The sequence below is a fragment of the Apteryx mantelli genome, chromosome 29, assembly GCF_036417845.1.
Source record: "Apteryx mantelli isolate bAptMan1 chromosome 29, bAptMan1.hap1, whole genome shotgun sequence".
In the NCBI taxonomy this organism is placed as follows: Eukaryota; Metazoa; Chordata; class Aves; order Apterygiformes; family Apterygidae; genus Apteryx; species Apteryx mantelli.
In genome coordinates, this window is record NC_090006.1 from 6277067 (window position 1) to 6300307 (window position 23241).

General features: G+C 64.2%; 3 protein-coding genes across 3 annotated transcripts; all 3 read right to left on the reverse strand.

The window, feature by feature from the left end:
• Positions 1-392: 392 nt before the first annotated feature.
• Positions 393-4417, reverse strand: LOC106486037 (prolactin-releasing peptide receptor-like). Its single transcript, XM_013944561.2, has 2 exons — positions 3993-4417; positions 393-1603 (listed from the first exon to the last, which is right to left on the reverse strand). Exons 1-2 carry the CDS (start codon positions 4415-4417, stop codon positions 970-972), a joined length of 1059 nt encoding a protein of 352 aa, XP_013800015.2. The 3' UTR covers positions 393-969.
• A 7902-nt stretch (positions 4418-12319) lies between these two features.
• On the reverse strand, positions 12320-13360 carry LOC136994450 (nucleoplasmin-like). The gene is made up of 5 exons (XM_067312276.1): positions 13279-13360; positions 12966-13048; positions 12725-12844; positions 12512-12605; positions 12320-12417 (listed from the first exon to the last, which is right to left on the reverse strand). Exons 1-5 carry the CDS (start codon positions 13358-13360, stop codon positions 12320-12322), a joined length of 477 nt encoding a protein of 158 aa, XP_067168377.1.
• A 2873-nt stretch (positions 13361-16233) lies between these two features.
• On the reverse strand, positions 16234-18587 carry ADRB3 (adrenoceptor beta 3). The gene is made up of 2 exons (XM_067312277.1): positions 17326-18587; positions 16234-16273 (listed from the first exon to the last, which is right to left on the reverse strand). Exons 1-2 carry the CDS (start codon positions 18585-18587, stop codon positions 16234-16236), a joined length of 1302 nt encoding a protein of 433 aa, XP_067168378.1.
• Between the last annotated feature and the right edge of the window lie 4654 nt (positions 18588-23241).

The following is a 23241-nucleotide window of genomic DNA, read 5'->3' on the forward strand; positions in this document are numbered from 1 at the left end:
TGCAGAAACTGGCTCGTGGGAGAAGTCCATTTCCAGCACCTGGGAATCGATTTAATGAAAGCCATTTAATGAAACAGCAGCTACCGCCAGCCCCCCAAGCCATCACGACAGCTAAACGCTTTCCCCCTGCTCCGTCGCCCTCCTGCAGACCCATTTCCTTGATTAATTTAGACTAACGACGTGTTTGAAGGCGCAAAGTGAAGCGTGCAGCTGCGCCTTGCCTCTGCAGACCCCGGAGCTGCCCCCGCTCCCCGTGCCCAGCGTTCCCCAGCCCCTTGCACCCGCTTCGGCTGGGCGCCCCGTGCCGCTGGCGGTGCCGGCCGGGCGCCCGTCGCTCCTCGCGCGCCTCGTTCGAAGGATGGAAGCCGTGGCACGGGCGGTTGGCAGCATCTCGGGGCGAGGTGCTGCGCGGTGCACGGCCCCAGGGGCTGCTGGCGCCGGGTCCTGCTGGAAGCTGCTGAGCGCGCCGGTGCCGGGGGATTAGTGGCGCCGCTTCCAGAGAGGAGCGAGGCCCCGTCAGCAGAAAATCCGTGTGCTTTCAGCCTTTCCCTCCCTGAATCCCGCCGCTCCGCTCCCTGCCGCGGGTGGCAGCGCCCCGGGCATGCTGGGAGGAGAGGTCTCCGCGGGGCATCCCAGATTCCCGGATCCTCCGGTCCCTCGGCCGGTCCCCCACGGGCCACGCGAGCATCGGTGGCTCCCCGGGAGCGCGTCAGTGGGAAACGCCTCTCCGACCCTGCGTGTTGGCAGCCGGGGGCTTCTCTCCCTTGCACGTTGCTGAACGCTGTTAAACGCAGCCGCGGTTCCCCCAGACGGGATTCGGGGTGAGAAAAGGGTTTCCTTCCGCTGCAGTTTACCTCCCAGCGGAGGAGGTCCCGGGGGCAGGGGCGGGGAGCGGGGCAGGCTGCCGAAGCCGCCGGAGCGAGCGCGGAGGCTGCGGGGAGCGGGGGAGCCGGGACCGCGCGCCCGGCCTCAGAGCACGACGCTCACGGCGGCGCAGTTGTTGGCGGGGACGATCTTCTGCTTGAAGGCGAACATCTTCCTCAGCTCGCAGCGGAAGCGGTCGTGCAGCCAGGCGTAGAGGAAGGGGTTGCAGCAGGAGGAGCTCATGGCGAACCAGTGGCACAGCAGCTGGATGAGCAGGAAGTAGTGCTTGTTGATGAGGTTGATGTCTATGTCCCGGATGATGTTGAAGACGTGTATGGGGAGCCAGCAGATGCCGAAGGCCGCCACCACCAGCACGATGAGGCGGAAGATCTTCCTCTTCCTCAGCCGGTCGAACTTGGCCTGGCTCTGCGTGGGGTGCCCGGGCACCACGCGGCTCTTCAGCTTCACCGTGATGCAGATGTAGGAGAGGGAGACGGCCGAGAAGGGCAGGATGTAGGTGATGATGAGGGTGCCGTAGGCGTAGGCCAGGCGCTGCCGCTCCTTCTCCATCCAGAACTCCTCGCAGATGGCGAAGCCTTCCCTCCGAAACTCCACGTGGTAGGTGTGGGCGATGGCTGGCGCCACCAGGGCGCAGGAGAGCAGCCAGATGCCGCCGACCACGTAGATGCAGCTGGTGACCGAGATGCGCTTCCTCAGGGGGTGCACGGTGGCGTAGTACCTGCGGGAGAGACGCGCGGTGAGCCCCGGCCGCGGTGCTTTGCAGCCGGCGGGCTGCACCCCCCCGGCTCGACCCCGGCGGGCTCGGACAGCCGCTCTCTCTAGGAACGGATGTCCGCAGCCCCCTCGGGGAAAGCTTCTCCGAAGCCGACTCGGGGACTCCAGGCAGCACTTCGACTGAATAAAAGAAAAGCTACCAATTCATCTTCTATTTCCTCCCTCTCTGTGCATCTTGCACTGTTCTCCTTACCGGCTTTTATGGCCAAAGGCTTGCAGTAACTGAGCTCCCAGCTAGTTATTTTTAGCGATGGTAATTTGGTTTTAGGCAGTGCCCTTCGCGTACGAAACGTCCCCCCCCCCTCGGCAGCAGCCCGGGCTCAGCGAGCCCACTGCTCCCGGCTGCTTTCGGCCCCCCCAGCCCCGGAGGCGCTACCGTCAAGCGTCTCAGCTTGCGAGGCAGTGTTTCGTATCGCAAGGTGCAAAAAACCCGTCGCCATTCGCGCGCGGGAAAGAGCCGCGAGCCCAGGCAGCCCCTCGGCACGCGCTCGGCCGCGGGATCCTGCTCGGGCTCGGCAGAAACGAGCAGAGCGGCGGCAAGCGCGGGGAGGTCGGCACAGGGCTGAGCGCCGCCCTGCGTCGGGGCCGAAACCGGCCCGTTTGGAGAAAGCACGGGGCCGTTTCACGGCGAGGACAGCGGCTGCCTGGTAGGAGGATAAACCTAAGTAAATCTTTGCATTCACAAAAACTGGCTTTGCTGAAGAGCAAAACAACCCAGTCTCTCCCCAGAGACACTTCAGGCCGCCGACGGGGGACGCATGAGCGGTGGCTGCGCTGGTGGTGCCTGACCTGCCCCTTCTCCCCGGCGCGCGGCGGCTTCGCGCTGGCCAGGGAGCCAGCACGTACGCGCTGCGGGAACGGTTTCCCTTAAACTCCCTGTGATCCGGCCTCCAAACTCATCTTCTCAGAGCATCCTAAGGAACTATCAAAGCTTTCTCAGCCACGCAGCCTAAATCGCCCCCTTTCTGCCGTCTTCACTTCAGTAGGCTCTTTCTTGTTCTTCTGCCGGAGCTGGAGGCGAATTCACATTAAAGGCATTCCTTATATCGCTGTTTTAGACCACCTGTGTCTCTGTTCCCTGAGGGATTTGCAGCTTCTTTTATGAACTGATGTATCTATGGAAACACAGTTTTTATAAAACACCCCCCCCGTCAGATCCTGTCCGTGTCCGTTCAGGAAGGCGCAAGGAAGGCTTCACCCAGGTGCCACAACACGGTGTGATTTTCACACAAATTTATGTCACAAAGTATGAAGAACTGGGGGCCTGCAAGGAAAAACACCCACGCCTCGGAGGGGCGGCAGGATCCGCTTGCCCAGCCAAGCCGAGAGGGGGCTAGCGGCCAGGCTGCCCCAAAGCGGGGAGCCGCGTGTTTCCGTGCCGCGCTGGCAGCTTTCCAAAGTTATTTTATCCTCCAATGCTTTTGCGCAGGTTGGGAGCCCCGGGACTGCACACTAGCTTCGGTGCAACACTGAATTGTGGCGAAAACGCTTCTGGTGTTGTCAGGACAGCCCGACTTCCCGACAGCGGGGTATTTGGGGTTTGAGAGAGCTTTTCCTTTCGAGTTGTTTCTGTTTTGCATTGTGCATTGTGCTATAACACAAACTAGCCCAAACTAAAACGCCGCAGTTTTCCTGCGGCTGCAGGGCGAGGGGCGCAGCCGGAGCATCGGGAAGCTGGAGGAGCAGCTTCGTTCCTGCAGGAAACAAGCACATCCCTAACCCCAAACTGGCCCGGGGAAGGCAAAGTCCATCCCGAGCCCGGAGCAGTGGCCGTGCCGAGCTGCTCATCCAGGCGAGGCCTTTCGGGTGCCAGCTCTCAGGAAAAGCTCACCTTTACTTGCGTGCAGAAAACTCCGTTCTTCTAAGGCTGCCTTTAATGAGCAGCGCTCAGCTCTCAGAAACTGGCCCCGGGCTCGTCTGAGAGTTTGGCTTTTAGCTGAACGGGGAAATCGGGGCGACACAACTCGCCCGTCGCGTCTGCTCCAGCGCACGGTGCAAGTCAGTGGCCGACCTCAGAGGCGTCACTGAAGGATGAGTACGAGGAACGCCACCGGTCCCTTTGCAGCACCTGTGCCTCCTGTGAGCACAAACCTGCCTGGGTTTTGAACCGGATTTTGGTAGAGATCACTTCATAGGGGCAAACACGGAATTGCAAAACATCACTTTTCAGAGCGAAATAACAACAAAGCAACCCTCCCCCCCCCCCCATAGTATTTCCTCTACAAGGAGCAAAACCTTCATGCTGCTAAAAAGGATGCAGAGAAACCTCAAAGAGGTCCTGGATTTTTCGATCCTGAGGCTGAGCAGCCCCCGCCGCCCCCGCGGACCCTCACCTGTCGACGGCGATGGCGGTGAGCGTGAAGACGGACACGTAGACGGTCATGGGCTGCATCAGGAACACGAAGTAGCAGAGGAACTTGCCGAAGATCCAGCCCTGGGGGCTGAAGGCGTAGGCCAGGGTGAAGGGCACGCAGGTGGCGCACATCAGCATGTCCGAGAAGGCCAGGTTCCCGATGAAGAAGTTGGTGACGTTGTGCATCTTCTTGGTCTTGCAGATGACGTAGAGGAGCAGGTAATTGCCGAAGATGCCGACGAGGACCACGAGGGCGTAGCAGGGGATGATGAGGGGCTTGAAGGACTGGATGAGCTGCACGCCGGTGAACTGCGCGCTGGCGTTGGAGCGGTCCTGGAGGACGAGCTCGTAGAGGCTGGCGTTGGCCGCCGCTCGCTCCCGGTCCCGGTCCCCGCTGGGCTCCATGGCTCAGGGCACGCGGGAGGGGGGGACCGAGCCCGAGCCGTGCTCCAGCTGCGACCGAGCCCCACGGGGCGCCCCTGCTGCCCGGGCAGGCGAGAAGCCCCCCGCTCAGCCCAAAGCTGGGGGACAGGGGGTCCTGGCAGGGCCGTCCCGCCCCGGAGCGGCTCCCGGCCCGGATCCCTGCCCCAAATCCCCGGCTGCAGGGTCCTCGGGAAGGTCCCTTTCCGCGGCACGGCTACAGCTCAGCCCCGAGGCCGGCGACTCCGGCGTGTCAGGATGGAGGGTTTTGCTGCAGGCTCCCGAGAAGGAAAAGGGAAAATAAGGTTCAGCCTAGAGACGACGCCGGTCTCCAGCCCCCCTGCGGCGCGCGGGCAGCGAGACCAGTGGCGGCAGAGGCAGCACAGAGTTAAGCAGCCGTTACGGCTGTTTGGAAAGAAGAGAAAGGAAAAAGGAGCAAACGCGCCCGCGGAGCTGGGGGGAGCAGCAGAGAAGGCAGCGCTCACCGAAATCTGGGCTCATCCACGTCCCTTGGAAGCAAACATTTCGCGGCAGTCCTGCCTCCGCCCGACTCCGGCTGACGCGAAGGGGCAGCTCCCGGCAGAGGAAAAAGGGAAGCAGCAGCTAAGCCAGGAATTAGTTTCTAATGTTTCTGGAAATAACAAAGGACATTAGCGGATAAACAAATAAAGATGCTCTGCTACTTTAGTACTGACTCAAAACATCGTGCGCCTGCACCCTGCTCATCCATCCCTCTAACGAGATTAACCAGGCGCTCTTAAAGCGTGGCGTCGGGCAGCAGAGAGGCTGTATTTCATCGCTGCTGCAATTCGGGTGCCTCATCACAGGCACTTTCATACGGCACCGCACGGCCCTGCCGAAAGCAGTGCCAGAATCGCGTTTAAACGACAGTGAAGGAAATGCAAGGGGCAGGGGGCAAGGAGGAAATTCATGGGCAAAAATTAGATCAGTCCCGGAAAACAAATCCCTACCCCAGCCCTCGGCTGCTGCCGGCTGCACTCCGGCCACAGCCGCCTCCCTTGCGCTCGTGATCCGCGTCCTTCTCCCTCCCCTCCTGCCCACCGAATCATCTCAAAACACTTCTCAAGCAAACTTTAATTTCCTGGGCTGTTTCTGCATATTTGCGCCCACCCTTTCGCAGCACAGGGCGTGCAGCCCCCTTTCGTTCTCTCTGCATCAGATATTATTCCACTCTTTCAGCCCTCACATACCTAATTCGATAGGACCAAACACGACTCTGCAGATTTTGGGAGTCTCCAGTGGGACCGAGGAGTTCGGTAACATGTCTCGGAAAATCCACCTCAAGCTCAGCAGTCTGAAGTTAAATTAACCGGGTTTTTAATGAACTTCTCTGAGCCCTGCCTGCTTCCTCCCATGCATTTGCAAGGCCCCCCACCATAAAGGACGTCCTTGGGGACAGCAGACGCCTTCCAGAATAAAGTCACACTTGTTGCTGACACCGAAGCTGTGCGATCGCCTTCGCGTTGCCGCCAGCCCCTCGCAGCTCTTTGTTCTGTGCGTGAAGGATCCTGCCAGCTGCAGAAATCTCCCTCTAATTAGCCGTGGGGAGAAACCTTCGCTCCCTCTGCCATCGCACAGAAGAGCACGGTAAGGCAACGCTGCCTCCGCTCTGCTCCGCATGCTGGCAGCACCCTGCAGGGCACTTTTCCAAGCGAGGCACCTGTAGCGGAGAATTAAGTTGTGCAAGCCAGGGGCGGCCGAGCGCAGCAGCCACCCGGTCGCACACCGGGCGCTGGGATGCAACCCACCCCCAGCTCGCCCCACGGCCGATGCTGCTTCACTCACCTGGCGCTGGCCGCGGTGGCTCCGCTGCAGCTCCATGTGCTTCGGCACTGGCCGCGGCGCAGCCCGGCGGCTCCGTTGCAACACCCTCTGCCGGCTGCAGCCGCCCCTGCTCCAGCGCCCCCAGCCCTGGGCGCCGCTTCGGCCAAGCGGCTCTTCCCCCTCTTCACCTGGGTTTTCCACCCCGGGTTGTGCTCGGTGCGCCCCAGCCCCTTTGGCGAGGCGACGGGGGCGCAGGGGCCGACGCCGGGGTGCAGTGGCTCAGCCGCGCGTCTTCGTGGGGCCGTTCCAGCGTGGGTGCCACGGCCCCTCGGGGTGCCCGGGGTGCCCCCCTCCCCATCTGCTCCGCGTCCCCCCACGTCTCCCATGCATCACCTCCCCTTGCAGCTGATGCTCTTGCTTAAACCTGTGCTGCCGGCTCCTCTGGCGGGCTGATGTTTGGGGGGCAACGGGCCATTTCCTGGACAGCTCTGAGACCAATGGAGCGGCTGCAACAGGCACAGGGCCCCCCCTTCGCCTCCTCTTGTGCAGGCGCTGCCGCGGCCCTCGGCTCCTGAGACCTGCCACTTGCGCCCCGCACGGCACTCGTGGGCGCTCGTGCATGAACTGGGTGGGCACCCGCGCGCACGCTAACCAGGCACCGAGCGGGAAGTAGCTGCTCCCTCGTGCGCAAAGTATTTGGGCACTCGTGCATGCACCATGTCGGTGCTTGTGCAAGCGCTACGTGGGTGCTCGTGCATTTACTATGTGGGTGCTCCTGCAAGCACTACGTGGGTGCTGGTGCAAGCACCAGTTGGGCCCTCGTGCGTAAATCAGTTGGGTGCTCGTGCATGGAATAATTGGGCACTCATGCATAAAATAAATGTGCATTCCTGCAATAATTGGGTGCTCGGGCATAAGCGCAAAAACACTGCAATTTATGCCCCCTGCAGATGTGGGAATTAGCCCCTGAGCGGGGGGAGGCACAAACACCTCCGCACGGGAGAGATGGGAGGGCAGATCCTCTGCACCGAGGGGCAGATCCTCGGCTCTGCTGGAGCGCTGCAGATCCAGGGAGCGCAGCGGGGCCAACAGCCGACCCCATCACACCGCGGACGGGCTCTGGCTCCAAGGTCCAGCAGACACCTCGAATCGGAGGCTCCTAGAGAGAAAGAGCTTCTTTATCAGGGCGAAACCACACGGGGATGAGACCGAAGGCGGCGGGGAAGGGAACCCCCGTGGGACTCACCGCCTGTCATCCCGCTCCGTACCTACCGCTCCTGGAAGCCAGCTCCGTGTGACGAACACCCGGCACTCAGCGCTGTGCAAAACCCACAGACTCACTGGGGACCAAGTTAGGCAGAAAGAAACCTCTGAGGCAGTTTTCATCCTACGTGGAGTATATTCTGCATTAAAATTTCATTGTCACTTCCCAGCTCTGTGCCAAAACTGTTTTCAATTATTCCCCAAAGAAAGTCTTTAAACCATTCGGCATTTAGAGTTTGAAAACCTGCTTTTGTATCATCCGATGGCTCCGGCCCTGTATATTCACACCGTAAGGAGCTTGGGGCTGCCTTTTCGTGCAAGACGCGATGCAGAATCTGCCATTCTCGCCCCCGTCCCCGTCCCGGCTCCCGGCCCTTCGCAAGCTGCCGCCGTCCGCGCCGTGGGCGCAGCGGGACTGGGGTGACGGCGGCTGCGAAGCGCCGTGCTCTGAGCGGGGACGTCCCGGCGAGGGGCGAGGGGACAGGCCGGCAGGGCCGAGCCGCCCGCTGGCTCCCGGCTCGTTTCCATGACATTGAGCATCCGCCGTTAATTACCGCGCAGTTGCCATGGTTACGGCAAAGCCTGGCGAGATGCTCCGGAGAGGCTCCGAGCATTCCGGCTGCGGCGGCGCCGGGCAAGGGCTGGGCTTTCGCCTGCGTTCCCGAAGCAGGGTGCAGGATGAAGCCGGGCACAGCCGGCCGGGTTGGGGAAGGGAGCCGGGCGCAGGGAGGGCACCGAGGAGGACGGGGCCGGCCTGGGCGCTGGGGAGCCGCGTCCGGACCCACCGGCGGTGCCACGGCGGCTGCACGCACCGCGCTGCCCTGCCACACGCTGGGCTTTCGAGAGGCCGCCGCGCACTGCACAGGCGCCAGCACTGACCTTAATCCACTTTGTGTTGCTTTTCTTCCCTGATTTCTTTATACGACTCAATCCGCGCGCAGCGAGATGTCTTAATAGAGTTGTCGGATCAAGCCGGGCGGACGGCACTCGGCGAGCTTCCCAATTAACAGCGCGTTTCAACCCCATCCGAGGAATTAGGAGAAACGAATTCATCAGCCTTTATTGCTCTTCCTCCCCGGCTGGCACCCTGCCTGCGGCCTGCAAAACACCTCCGTCGCTCAGACGAGGGGCTGCGGCGCTGCCGGGCGCGTGAGCGGCCAGACCGGAGCGCGAGCGCGAGCACAGCACGAGGCCGTGGCCAGCACCGTGCTCTGCCGGACGCGCGGCATCCCTCCTCCGAGGGCTGTGCCCGTGCATCGGGGTGTCCAGGCTGGGACGCACGGCCACGGCATGGGAACAGCAGAGGACACCCGGCCACGACATGCGGACGGCAGACCCTGAGAGCCAAGAGAAGTGCCAGACGGAGGCAGTTTCCAGGCCGACTCACCGAGGCAGAAATGACGAACGCGCCGGCGCTCCTAATCACGCTCTCCGTCAGGGGATAGCGACGTGCCTTTCTCCAGCTCTCCGGCTCCCGGAGGAGCGCTGCTCATCCAGCTTTCCCCTGCGGTTTCCCAGCGGAAGGGGGGCGCCAGGCAGGCGCAAGCGGTGCCAGGTCTCGCCGTCTCCTTCCCACCTGGCGCGTCGGCAGGGTGCAGGGAGCGGAGGGAACCGCGGGTCCCTCCCTCGCGCCCCCTCCCTCCTCGTGCGCCTCCAGCACGTGCCGGTTCATCCCAGCAGCCGCCTCCAGCTGCTTTTTTAAAGCAGCTCACGGAGGCCGGCACGCCGTGGCGGCACGCGGGGCTGTCGGCTTTGCCAGCCGCCGCCGTGCGACGCGGAGCCCCGGCAAGGCGTCTAAGCAAGCGCATTTGATTAGCACCGAGCCGGCTGGAAAACCCATTTGTGCCTCCCTGGCTCCCGCGTCCGAAGCCTGCGCAAGACCCTGCGCAAGACCCTGCGTGGCACGTGGCTGCTCTCGGGGCCCGGCTCTGCCCTGCACGCGCTTCCGCAGGGCTCCGGCGGCCGTTCCGCCCTCTGCGGAGCCGCGTCCCGCGGGCAGCAGCCCTCCCTGCCCGCCCTGCCCACGCTTCAGGGCTCCTCTGTGCAGGCTCGTCCGCTGCCAGCTAACATCGTGCCTCTAAGGGAATCGGGCAGTTCTTCTCAATTAGGGGGGTAATTAAATTACTCTAGCGGCTGCTCGTTCCGAAGAGCCTCTGGCTGCGTTTCCCCGTGCCGTCGGGAAGGCTGCAACGTAACCGCGCTGTGTTTCGACAAACAGGCAATTGCCAGAGTGACCCGCGGGCACCGCGGCGGCCCCCAGCCCTGCGTTCTCCCTGCGCGACGGGAAAGAGAGGCTGCAAAGTTAAGGAGGCCGAGGGGGAGAGCGCGTCCCCCGCGCCGTTCCTGCAGCCAACCCAAGCGGAGGGCAGCGAGGTCCGGATGGCCCCCGGCACGGGATGCCGAGAGCAGGGGCTACTGCGTGGCCCACACCCCCCATCAGCCTTTCCCACGCCCCCCATCAGCCCCACAGCCTTTCCCACACCCCACATCAGCCCCACAGCCTTGCCCATGCACCCTGCCAGCCCCACAGCTTTGCCCACACCCCCCATCAGCCTTTCCCACGCCCCCCATCAGCCCCATGGCCTTTCCCATGCCCCCTGCCAGCCCCACAGCTTTGCCCATGCCCCCCATCAGCCTTTCCCAAGCCCCCCATCAGCTCCAAGGCCTTTCCCACACCCCACATCAGCCTTTCCCACGCCCCACGCCAGCCCCACGGACTTTCCCACGCCCCCCCATCAGCCTTTCCCATGCCCCACGCCAGCCCTACGGCTTTTCCCATGCCCCCCCATCAGCCCCGAGCGAGAGGCAGCCAGTGCCCCCCCTTGCAGGGCTCGCGGGGCTGGGACTCACCATACAAGACGAAGATCTTGGAGAAGGACTGGGCGCAGAAGAGCTCGAACCCTCGAGTCACAAAGTGCCGCAGCGCCCAGGCGTCTCGGTGCAGGTCTCCGGAGGCCAGGCCCTGCACCGGGATGACGAAGAAGGGGAAGATGCGCTTCCTCGGGGGGGGGGGGGGGGAACGGAGAGGAGAGCGGCCCGCTGCGAGAGCCTCGCGCCCTCCGGCTCGCCACCCACCTCCATTGCGGCGGCCACCTCCTGCCACTGCTTGGGCGCCAGGCTGCTCTCCTGGGGCGCATGGAGGAGGACGATGGAGCGCTCCGGCGCGTCCTGCGCGCGGGAACGGGCTGAGCGGCGGCTGTGGGCTGCCGGGAGCCACGCGCGGTGGCCACGGCCGTACCTGCAGCGGCCGCAGCAGCTCCTGGGGGGTTGCTGCCTGGGTGGCATCGTCCCACCAGCTGTACGGCCGGACGTCCGTGAACACATGCCGGTAGTGGTCTGGGGTGCCGAGAGGGCTGCAGGGCTCCGGCGTGGCGCAAAGCCCCCGGGGCCCCCCATAACCACGTCGCGCCGTCACTCACCCCACTGCGGCCAGGCCAGGTAGACCTGGGGGGGGGGGGGCGGCTGCCCCGCGCAGTACCAGCGCCGCGCGGGGCCCTACCCGGCTCTGCAGCAGCGCTCCGCTCCGCCTGCCCAGCGCCAGCTCCGCGGCGGCCCCGGCGAAGGCGGCTGTCCCCGCTCCCAGCGGCTCCTTGCGGTGCGGCATCGGGTCTCCAGCGTCCTTCCCCCCCCCCCCCAGCAGCGCTACCCCGGTCGTCCAGGAACACTTTGTCTGGGGACTCGTCCGCCAGGTAGGCGCTGAGGAGCTCGCGGGGCTCCCTGCCGAGCGGCACGTCGAGGAAGAGCGAGAGCCCGGCCATGGCCCTGCCACGGGGGCGGCAGAGACACCGGGACATGCAGGGATGGGGGCACAGGGATGAGGGGGGACGGGGTGATGCAGGATGCAAGAGAGGGGATGCAGGGGCACAGGGATGGGGGGGGCGCAGGGGCAGAGGGATGCAGGGATGGGAGTATGCAGGACATGGATGGGACGCGGGGATGGGGAGGACGCAGGGATGGGGAGGACGCAGGTCACCAGGTAACATCTCACCTGGGAACCGTCAGCATAAACACAGGACCACGGAGCTGGGCACCGGCACGGGCACCGGCAGCGGGGGGGGGAACCCATCCACCGTGCAACAAGGCCGAAGGAAGGGGCACACAGGAGTCGGGCAGAGCCGCCTGCGAGGCCTCCCTTCCCGTGCCCGGGGCCCCGGCGCCCCCCATCCTGCGAGGAGGCGATGCTGCAGGCACAGGGACATGGGGAAAGGGACCCCCCCCGTCCTGCCCCCAGCTCCTGGTCAGGCACAGCCGCCACCTCCTGCCCCGCGTGGCGCCCGGAGCGGGGCGGCAGGGTGAGGAGCGTCAGCGAGGACAGAGCCGGTTTGCACCCCTTTTCCCCCAGATTTCAACGGCCTGCCGCAGAGCCGCCGGCACCCCCAGGCTGGGGCTGGGTGTGGAGCAGCAGGCAGCGCAGGGAAGCGACGGCGCGGGGCCACGGGAGAGGAGCCCCGGTTGCCCCACAGCTGCGGCAAGCGTGACGCAACCCCCGGCACAGCAGGACCACGCACTCAGCCCGGGCGTTTCGGGAATGAGCAGAGGGGGCAGCGGCTGGAGCAGGCACCGAGGGCGAGACAAGCACAACAGCACGGGTGGGAGGCAGCTCCGGATATTTGCACTTTGCTATTGCATCAAGAAGGGGGGGTAAAAAAGCACATTCCTGAGGGCATGGTGGCGAGGGAGGGGGCGAGGGAGGCAAAGGACAAGTTTCAAAGCTGGAACGGGTTGTGCCCCGCGAGGATGCACCATGCCGCATGCACGTGGCCATGTCCCCTGCGTCCTTGCAACGTCTTCTCGATGCTCCCCTGTCCCGGGCGCCACGAAGCCTTCCCCCAGCACCGGCTATTCTGCATCCTGTGCTGTGCTGGCATCCTCTTCATCGCCCGCATCTTCCTCCGATAGCACGTCCTCGCTGGCTTCAGACCTGCCGTCGTCTTCCACTGGGAAGAGGAAAGGCGCTGCTGTGCTGGGAGCGATGCCGCACGGGCACCCCGGCCCCGCGGCACCGACCCCCCCGCCGTGTCCGGCACTCACGGATCAGGTGCTGCCCGTGGAGGTAGACGGGCCCCGCGCCGCACTGCAGCACGAAGGTGACGGGGGGGACGAACTCCAGGCCTTTGAGGCTGATCTGCGAGGAGGCAGAGGGTCGAGGGCAGCGCGCGGCGGTGGCGGCCGGGCCCCCCCTGTGGCCCCCCCCACGGACGGGCCACCGTGCTCGCGGGCCGCGACTGCGCCGGGGGGCTTTACCATGGGGAGCACGGAGAGGCGCAGCGAGGCGATGGGCACCGGCTTGCGCTCCCCGCAGGTGTTTTTCGAGTCGACGGCCACCACGTGCAGCTCATCCCGGGCGTCCGGCCCCAGGGAGATCTGCGGAGCGAAGGGATGCCCCGTGGCAGGCTGAGCCCAGCCACGCGCATGCCGGCTTCGCACCACCATGGCCCAGCCGGCCCTGCTTGTCCGCAGGGCTTTAGCGAGCGCCGTGTCTTACGGTTTTCAGCAGAACCAGATGCTCCAAGAAGTCGTCGCCCTCTTCCACCACGCAGCTCCTGGCGCTGGTGCTGAGCTCGCAGCCTGCAGAGATGCAGCCCGTCTGTGCACGCCGCAGCCCGTCCGTGCATGCTGCAGCCCCATCCACGCATGCACGAGGTCCCCCCCGCCGCCCCAGGCGTGCGGAGAGGAAAGAGGAAGCTTCCCCCGGCGCCCAGCCCTGCAGAAGACCCTTGGCGGGTGCACGCAGGGCTGGGGCGAAGCAGCCCTGCGCCTCTGCCCGGCGGGGATGGCTGCTGCACCAAGAGCCTCACCCCACGGCACGGCGACTGGCCGCTCCTCCGAGGGCGTCCCGCAGGAGAGGGGAGAAGAGCTGGCCCCCCGCGGCTGCTCCATCGCCGGTGGCACAGACGGCTCCTGCAGACGTTCCGGGGAAAACTCAGCTGCTCTGCAGCAGAAGGAGATGGAGGAGACGTGGCCGAGGGGCACAGAGCCGCGTGCACACAGCTCCCACCGGCCGTGGTGGGGTCCCAGCCGGACCAACACCCCCTCGGCCAGGATCCCGCATCGCTAAGCGAGGAACAAACCCACCCAGCTGGCACCCAAACCCACGTGCGTCCCGCCACGGGGCGGGCAGGGGAAAGCCAGCTCTCTGAATTCAGATGAAATAAGCTTTGGGAGCAAGAACTGCCTCCACGCAGCAGCCAGGGCTGGGGAAGCCAGAGCCCAGGCACCCTCCAGCACGGGGCAACGTTGGCCGACCAGAGCAGCCGCGTCGCTAAAGCCTCTGGGAAGCAGCCAGTGCTCGGCGAGCACGCGGAGCCCTCTGCGAATCACGGGAACAACAAGCATTTGGCATTTACACCAACAGCCTGAGCCACGCGGGGAGTCTCTGCTGGCACCACCGAGGTGCGAGCAGCCGCCTGGGACGGGAGCAGCACCGGGACAGCAAGGGGGAGACAAGCAGGGACCACCAGCGCCTGCGGCAAATAAGGAGGAAAGCCCCCAGCCAGGGGGGGGCAATTTGGAAATGCAGCACAGATGTTTCAGAGGGGTGAGTAACCCCCCCCCCCCCCCCCCCCCCGCCCCAGATGGCACCAATACCCTCACCAGCACTCCTGATCCCCAGGGCCGCTTGTAACCGGTGAACAATTAAGCCTGGAGGCAGAAATAGCTCTGCGTTAGCCAGGTTCAGCTTCATCGGAAAGGAGGACACCCGTGCTGCGAGCAGGGGCCCGGCGGCAGCGGCGCAGGGTGCAGCATCCCACCGCCTGGGGATGCTCCCCTCGCCCTCCCCGGGGTTTGCAAGCACCTCGTTAGCGTGGCGGCTCTTGGGGGCTAACGAGCCGGCCCCGAGCTGGGTCAGCGGGGGGGATGCGCGCTCCGGGGTGGGCTGCGAGAGCCGCTAACCCGGCGCTGGGCGCTGACAGCTGCTGCCCGGAGCCTGGCTCTCCTGCTTCTTTAGCAGCCTCACGCTCGCTAAATGCTCAAAGCAAAACGCACCGAGGAAGGATCCCGAGGGAGCCACCAGCCGGGCGCCGCGGCGGGGCAGCGGGTTCCTCCTCCGCCTCCCGGCGTGGGAGCCGGAGAGCAATGCCGGTGCCAGGAGGTGGCACTGGAAACCGCCCCGCAGCTCCGAGAGGAGCCGTTCGGCCGCCTGCACTCAGGCTGCTCGGAGCAGCGCAGGGCCGGAGCAGCCGAGTGAGGGTTATTCGGTGGTTTAGGGCACTGGTGCTGCCTGAACCAGGGGCGTTTGCCCTCCCTCCGCGCGGTCGCATGAGGCTCATGGCCCACCCCGCTTGCAGCTCGTTATTCCTGCTACTGCAGCCCCGAGCACCAGCGTCCACAGTGGTAAGAACTGCAGTTAGGGTGGGATGGGGCTGCCTGGTTTTGGGCACGTTTGTGCAGGCACGAAGCCCAGGGCTGCACCCATGGGCCCGTGCACCCGCCTGTGCCACGGCGAGACCCTCCAGCATCCCCAGGACCTGGGCAAAGCCTCTCCCTTCCCGCCTGCTTCGCTGGGAACCAGGGGGCCGAGGGGGCAAAGGGGTGTCCCAGACGCGGAGAGGCGCCGCAGCCGCTCATCCATCTGCTTTTTACACCTTTGAAGTCACTGCGAAGGGGGTTGAAGGTTTATTTCACACAGGGGTTTGGGGGGAAGGGGGCATGACAGAACAGAACAAAAACATTGCAGTCAGCACGACCTGTTTACAACCAAAAAGTCATCACGGATTTACAGCGAGGTACATGCACAGCACCACAAATGCAAACACCTGTTTGCACGTAACGCTCTGTGCGCCCCGGGTAATGCAGGGTGCAAGGAGCTGGCGGGGGGCTGCCCAGCCGTGCTCGCGCTTCTCCTTCACTTTCCTCTGCCGGAGGCTTCGCCGCAGGCTCCTGCGACAGCCCCCAGCCCCGGGGGGGTCGGTGCAGCCGCAAGGATCACAGAAAGGTCTGGCGTTGGCAGGAGCCCCTTCGTCCATCACCGCGGGGCCATCCAAGCCCTGCGGCAGCTCCGTCCCGTCCCGCTCAGGATGAACGCTTCTCCTTGTGGGGACCATGGGCCCCGTGCGAGTTCTGCGCCGGGAGCCCTCGGAGTCCTCCCTCGGAGCTGGAAATGGTGTGCCCGGAAAGATGGGGTCCCCGGAGCAGAGCGTCTGGCTGCTGCACCCAACACCTGCCCCATGGGGAAACGGTCCCGAGGCGGCAGCTTCTCCATCCGAGCGGCCCCGGGGGCTGCACGTGCCGCCCCCAGCCGGGCCGGACCCAGCGGAGCGCCAGGCAGCACGGAGCTCGGCACGAGCTTCGGGAGGTTTCCCAAGCTTTTTCCACGTCAGCATCAGCTCTCCGGCTCCGAAGGGGCGGCAGAGCCCTGGGGAGAGGAGCCCGAGGGGACTGCCCTCGCGAGGGGGCTCGGCTGCGGCGCTGCAAGAGAGGGGGAGCCGCTGGCAGCGTGCGGAGAGGGCACCCAGGGCGGAGGCGCTCGGCTGCCAAGAAACACTGGCCCGTACAGCCTGAAGCCACGAACAAACGCTCCAGCCCAGGCTCAAGGCGCTCTGAGGAGGGCGACCACATCCCAGGCTCCAGCAGGGCCGTGCTGGTTGCTGAGCTCGCACCGGAGCGCTCCGAGCTAGCTCGGAGGCGATTGCTGCAGGGGCAGACCCCGACGGGGCTCGTCCCCGCCGCTCGGGCGGCCCGGAGAGCGCCGCGGCTTCTGGGCGAGGAGGAAGACGCCCTTACCTCCTTCTTCCCTTCTCTCTCTGGCTCAGTCACGTTGAGGCACCTGCTGGCGTCTCTTCGCCGGTGAACCTTAAGCAGGAGAGGACGGTGCATCGAGAGCCCACATCTTCTCCATGATTTACGTGCACGCTTTCACAGGACGGATTAATCCATCCGTGAAGCCCACTCCTGCAGGAAACTCCCGCTGTCCCATTTTCCCCACGCATCTCCGCAGGCAGGGACCCTGTGCCTCCTCGTGTTAGCGGTAACTTCTCCTGCCTTCAACTTGCAGAAGCGGCTTCTGCCCAAGGGAAGCCTGTTAAAACCTACAGCAACCAAAACTTTTCATGTTTTGTAATACTAATAAAAAGCCTGGGGAAGAAAAAATCCTGCAGTTTGCATGAGGTGCGGAGCTGCACGAGGGCGCAGGCTGGCAGCACAGAGCACCCTGCACACACCAGCTCAGGGGTCTGCACCCATCTGTCTGCAGGACCCCAGGGTGCCCCCGGCTGTGAGGAAACCTCCCCCCCGGCCAGCAGAAAGGGCTCACAACAGCGAGGGACAGAGGGAAACTACAGAAATTAGCTTGCCAAATTTAGTCCATCGGAGGGCAAAACGACGGGCAGAGCCCTAGGCTCTGGCAAACAGTAATTGAAGGGGTCTCCTTAGTGCTGAGAAGCAGTCAGTGACCCCCCCCCCCCTTTGCAGAGGGACTGCCTGGGTTTTAATGCTTTAAATGCAGAAAGCAGGAGGGGGCAGGAGAAGGAAAGAAATCCCAGGGTTTGAGGCATTTGTGTTTGGCTGTTTTTCTTTTCTCTCTAGTGTTTTCTTTATTTGAGAATAACTGGCCTCATTCGAGCGGGCTGGGGGCACGTCCCCGGCAAGGGGCAAGGCAGGACCAGCCTGGAGCACATCAGCTTTGCAGCCCCACAGGGGGGCAGCAGTTTGGCGAAACCCGGAGGCAGAGGTTTCCTCTGCCCCCCCCAGCACCCCAGACCCCCTGCCAGGACCCTCCGGCTCCACACTGCACCCCCAGACTGCAGCCCCACCATCACCAGGGATCCCTGGCCACCGGCCCCCCACATCCCCCCCCCAAAGGGCTCGGTCCCCCCCCCAGGACCCGCACCAAGCCTGGTACCTACTCGTCAAGCTGCGAACACAGCGTGGTCTGGGTGCCCAGCAGCTGGGACTCGCCCAGGGGCCGCGGCCAGTGGCCAGCGCCGGAGAGACCGGTCTCCTCCGCCCGGCTGCTGCCCCGCACCTCGCCGTCCTGCCCGGGTGCCGCCGCCTTGCCGTCCTCCGCGAGGCCCCTTCGAGGGCTGAAGGCGCACGGGCAGCGCTGCAGGTCCTGCGAGACGGCATGGAGCCGGCGGTCGGCGCGGCGGGGGCAGCAGAGCAGCTTGCGGAAGGCGTTCCTGAAGTCCGGGCTGCGGCAGTAGATGATGGGGTTGAAGGCTGAGTTCACGTAGCCCAGCCAGTTGAGGAAGAGAAAGAGCCGATCTGGGACCAGCGGCCGGCAGAAGACCTTGATGATGTTGGCCACGAAGAAGGGCAGCCAGCAGAGCGTGAAGATGCCCATGATGATGCCCAGGGTCTTGAGCGCCTTGTGCTCCTTGATGGCCAGCAGACGGGACGGCCGCCGCCGCCGGGTGCCCCTGGAGCCTGGGCTGGGGGGCTCTTGCAGGAACCTCACCTTGTCCTTGTCAATACGCTGGACGTGCCACGTGGCCACGGCGAAGACGCGGGTGTAGACAAAGATCATGACAAGCAGGGGCACGTAGAAGGAGACGGTGGAGGAGATGATGGCGTAGGTCATGTTGGTGACAAAGTCGCAGCAGCGCGGATCGTCATAGCAGCGCACCGCCTGCTCGTCCGCGCCGTCCCGCCACCAGTGGTTCATGATGGGCAGGAAGGAGATGAAGGCAGAGATGGCCCACACCAGGCACACCACCGCCCACGCTCTGCCCTTGGTCACCAGCGCCTCGTACTGCAGCGGCGACGTGATGGCGAGGTAGCGATCCACGGCGATGGCGCACAGCGTCTCGATGCTGGCCGTGACGCACAGCACGTCCAGGGAGGTCCACAGCTCACACACCACGGTGCCGTAGGGCCAGTGTCCGCTCAGCAGGATGGTGGCTCCCGGCGGCACCACCAGCAAGCCCATGATGAGGTCGGCGCAGGCCAGCGAGGTGATGAACACGTTGGTCATGGTCTGCAGCCGCGGCGTCTTGGCGATGGCCACGATCACCAGCAAGTTCCCGGCCACGATCACCAGCACGGTGAGGCTCAGGGCGGCCCCCGCTGCCCACTGCCGGCTCAGGCTGGCGGCCCCGCTGCAGTTGGAGCTGGTGCCCAGGGCTGCCGCCCCCCAGGCGCTGGCATTGCCGGCGGGCAGGGGAGTCATCTCTGCCGGGGTGGCACGAACCCTGCGCCCCGGTCCCTCGCCGTGCACCCTGGCTGCGCTCCCCAGTCCCTCGCTGCGTGTCCAGGTTCCCCGCCGTGCTCCGGGTCCGTGCACCGGGTCCCTTGCCGTGTGTCCCGGTCCCTTGCTGTGTCCCGGGGCCGTGCACCGGGTCCCTTGCCGTGTGTCCCGGTCCCTTGCTGTGCTCCGGGTCCGTGCACCGGGTCCCTTGCTGTGTGTCCCGGTCCCTTGCTGTGCTCCGGGTCCGTGCACCGGGTCCCTTGCCGTGTGTCCCGGTCCCTTGCTGTGCTCCGGGTCCGTGCACCGGGTCCCTTGCCGTGTGTCCCGGTCCCTTGCTGTGCCGTCCCTCACCGTGCCCCGTGGCCGTGCGCGGCAGCCCCGCGCCCCTCACCGTGCGCCGGCCGCCGCGGCTGCGGGCTGCGCTGGGCGCGGCGCGGCCGGTGCGAGCGGCGCCGGCCCTCGGGGCGGACTGGCGGGGCTGCACCGGGCCGGCTGCGGCCCCGCGGCGGAGGAGGAGCCTTTAAAGGCGGGGGCGGCCGCGGGCTGCCCCGCTCCGCAGACCAGCGACACGGGGGAGGGCTCCGGGCCGCCTCCCGCCACCCCCCGGCCCGGCCCGGCCCGACCCGCGCCCCGGTCCCTTGCTCTGCACCATGGTCCCCTGCCATGCGTTCCTCACTGTGCACCCTACTTTGTCACCTCGTGCCCCCATCCCTTGTCACACATCCCCCACTGTGCGCCCCAGTCTCACACCGGGCATTTCTCACCGTGTGCTTCAGTCCCTCGCTGTGCACCCTGCTTCCTCTCCGCGCACTCTTGTTCCTTGCCGCGCACTCCCGTCCCTCACTGCGCACCCCAACACCCTCTGTGCACCCCAACACCCTCTGTGCACCCCAGTCCCTTGCTCTGCACACCAGTCCCTCGCTGGGTGCCCTGGCCCCTCTCCGTGCACCCCAGCCCCTCTCTGAGGGCTCCTCGCCATGCACCGAGGCACCGTGCACAGAGCGGCCTCAGCTCAGTCCCTTCGCTTTCCCAGCACTCCCCGTACAGAGGAAGAGGAGCTACGGGGGCACAGGGCAGGGTCCCCTTCCTTGGGCGACCACCTCACCAGCCACCCGACCAGGGATGCTCTGTGGCTGCACCCTGTGACAAGAGGCAGGTGGGAATGGGCAGACTGTCCCCAGTGGGGACACTGACCCCCCCGCTGCCACTAGTGGAGGGAAGGCCAGGGACAGCCCTGCTTTGAAAGAAAACATCCCCAGCATCTCGCAGTCAGTGTTCCACTGCTACATTGGCTGCCTGGCCTCCCCCCAGGGAGGTTGAACGCGAGGGAACGGCCAGGTGGAGTCCACCGCTCCCCCTCCCGCTTTTGAGAGCGGCGGCAGCAGTTGCTGGGTTTTGGAAAGCCCCAGCCCTGACCCAACACGCTCGCTTCACGTGCAGCGGTGAGCAGAAGCAGCCTGCAAGGCACCGCGCTGCCCGGGCCTCGCTCCGGAGACTGAGCCGCCTTGGCCAAGGCGCTGCCCGCGGCTCCGCTCCTCCTGAGGGCCCCTGCTCGGGCTCCGGAGCGGGTGATTTTTTTCGCTATTGGCTATTTATACAAATACTGGAACTTATAAGACAGGCACTCCCCAAATATGGTATTTTGAAGTTTCAGCCAAATGGGGGAATGTTGACAAAGAAGAAAAAAATTACATGTAAAAAAATTAGCCGTTGGCATTCCTTCCCATTCATGACCTAGCAAAACAGAGCCTGATTTTTACGAGCTTCATCTTTACAAGATTGTTTTGGTTTTTCAAAGTCAGATGAGTGCCTGAGGCAACCCCTTTTAGCCCCTAGCTCTTTCATTAATTGCTGGCTTGGACTGAGCCTTGGACTTACTATTTACAGTGTTATTTGTCATCCCACATGAATGGTGCACGGCAGAAATGAAACATGCATGAGAGGAGAAAAGTCTCCGTCTTCTCCAAGCCGCTATCTGTGCAACTCCAGCATGACCCGTCATGTGAAGCAGCTTATCAGTCTGAAAAATAAAGCGGAGGCGGTTGTGGGAATGTCCGCAGATAAGTGGTGAGGGCACTTGGGCTCAGTGGAGAGGCCAGGCATGGAGACAGGAGGCCGGGCTCTGCTCCTGGCTCGGCCACGGCTCCGCTGGGTGAGCCCGGGCAAAGGGCTTCCTGCCATCGGCTCTGCGCCAGGCACACATGGAGCAGGGTTGCGCTCAGCCGCGGGGCCGCTCCGGGCAGTTTTATCCGGGCCAGCCTCCATCAGGGTGTTCTCCCCCTGCGGGAGCTCTGGGATGCTTGATGGAAAACATCCATTTGGACCCACTGCCCGAGTACCACGCTGGTGAAACCCAGCTCCTGCGAGTGGTACAACTCTCATTTCCCCGACGTTAAGCCTTTGCCTGCCTCACCTTCATGGTGATGCAACCGCAATTGCTCGAACCCCGGCTTCGTTGCAGTTGCCCCCCACAGCAGCCCTGCTCGGGAAGCGCTGCATCCAGGGAGAGCGTCTCCGGGACACATTCCCGCTGGGCTCAAAGGTAGGAGCAGAGGGACACGGCGCCCGCAGCGGGACAGAGGCGGCTAAACCAGGCATTCGAAACACCCCTCTGATGTCTTCTTTGGCGCTTGAGCAAGGTATTTTTCTCTCCCAGACACAACGAGAGCTCGGAGCCCTCCCTTCCCAGGGAGCCAACTCCGCTGGGGAGAGGAAGGGAGAGTCTCCATCGCTCCATTAAGGCGGGGGAAGTAACGTGATTCAGTATCTTTGTCCCAGTTTTGCAGCTGGAAAAGCTGAAGCACGAAGATGCCGGCTCTCGCACAGAGCGAGCGAGAGCACCCTGAGCCTCATCCCCTCTGCTCCGGACACGAGCGGCTCCCGGGGCCCCGGCAGCCTCGCACCTCCAGCCCCAGGCGGGCTCAGGCCCCTGCCCTGGGAAAGGGCCCGTGCGCCACGGACCAGGGCAGCCCCTTTGGCTGTTGCTGCAGAACAAACAGTGGATGTTTACAAATGCATTTTTATATATAGAGACGGGGTGGATCAGGGCAGATCCCTGCCTGGAGAGCTCGGGAGTGGGGAAGGAGCAGCGCAGCACTCCTGGCTGGGCACGCATGGAGCTCCTGGCATGTGCTGGGAGCAGCTTCACCTGGCAGGAGAGGAAGCGAGTGTCCATCTGAGCTGGTCCCGAGCACGGGGCCCAGGGGGGAACGGACCCACTAGACCAGAAGGGAACCAGCGAGGGCTTCGTCCTGCAAGACGTTTCTCCCCGCAAGGAGCCAAGGACCCTCCTGGGGGGAGGTTTCTTGTGACGGCCAGCAAGGAGTGGTCCTCTCCTTGCAGCAGCCCAGCCTGGCACGTCTGCAGCTCGCTTTGGGGAGCGGCATCGGTGGCACAGCCCACGTTGCTCAGACAGGTCCCCTCGTTCACAGAGGGCTTCCCACAACCAGAGCTTTCTTTTAAAAGAAAGGAAGACATTTCCCACCCCCCCCGGCTCCCTCCCAGTTCACTTGCCCTTGCTGCACCCATGCTTCCCCCCCCCCCCCAGCAGGTGCATTAACACAGGCCAGATTCAGGTCAGCCTCCAAATACCCTTTTTGTAGGCTCCTTGGGAGCTGCTTTGGGATCGTTCTGAGCCAGCAGGACACAAGCCCACCTCTTTGCAGCCTTCTCCAGCAGGTGCATAGGCTTAGCCCACCCTGCCACTGCAGTTAGGTTCAGGGTCTAACCAGCCCCCCTGCCAGGGCCCCTCTGCTCCCCCCATACAGGGCAAGGGGGTCTGGCCAGCCCTGGCAATCCCGAGCCTCAGTCAGGTGTAAATCACCCTCACAATCCTACATGCATGATTTCTTTTTTTTTAAGCAAACTGGTACTCCTGCTTAAGCAGATATCAAGTCCCTGCACAGTTTAATCCCTGTCCCATGCTCTTATCCACCCCAAACAGGCTGTAGGCACACGACAACCCTCATTAAGTGTTTAAGGTTCACACAGACTGCTCTGGCTCTATTAACCCCCCTCACCAAGCACATGGGATAAGGCATTACCCGAGACATGTAAAGCAGATAATCAGCAGCTGCCGTTCAGCAGATAGCAGGTGACGGCTGCAGGAGCTTGGCAGACGCGAGCTCTCTCTTCCTTCAAGCGAAGCACAGGCTGGAAGTTTCCCTGGAGCTTCAGAAAGGTGGAAACGGCACTGACATGGCTGCAGGACCATACAGCAAGCCCAATACACCACCTAAGAAGGGAGGAAAAGAGTTTTGCAGACATAAACCTATGCCAGAAAGGTGACAGAATGGCATACGAGAATCTCAAGTTCCGTATAGGATGCTCCCGTTTTGGCAAAAGCTGTTTCTCACCCAGAGCAGCGCTGGTGTCTTGGGGTTGCCCTGATAGCCAGGGGAGGCTGGAGAGGGTCTCGCACCCCATGGGGCTGCCCGGGCTGCTCCTGCAGCTGGTCCCCTCTCCAGCCTGCCCCAGCAAGCCTCAGGACAGGGAAAGGCCAATGCATTGAGTCAGTTAGGTAACACGCTGGGTTTAGGATGGGCTGGTGGAAAACCAGCCTCCTTCAGACGTGCAACATGAGCCAGAGACGTGGGGCTGACCGGACGGTCACCAGTGCCCAGCTGCAGCTCGAAGG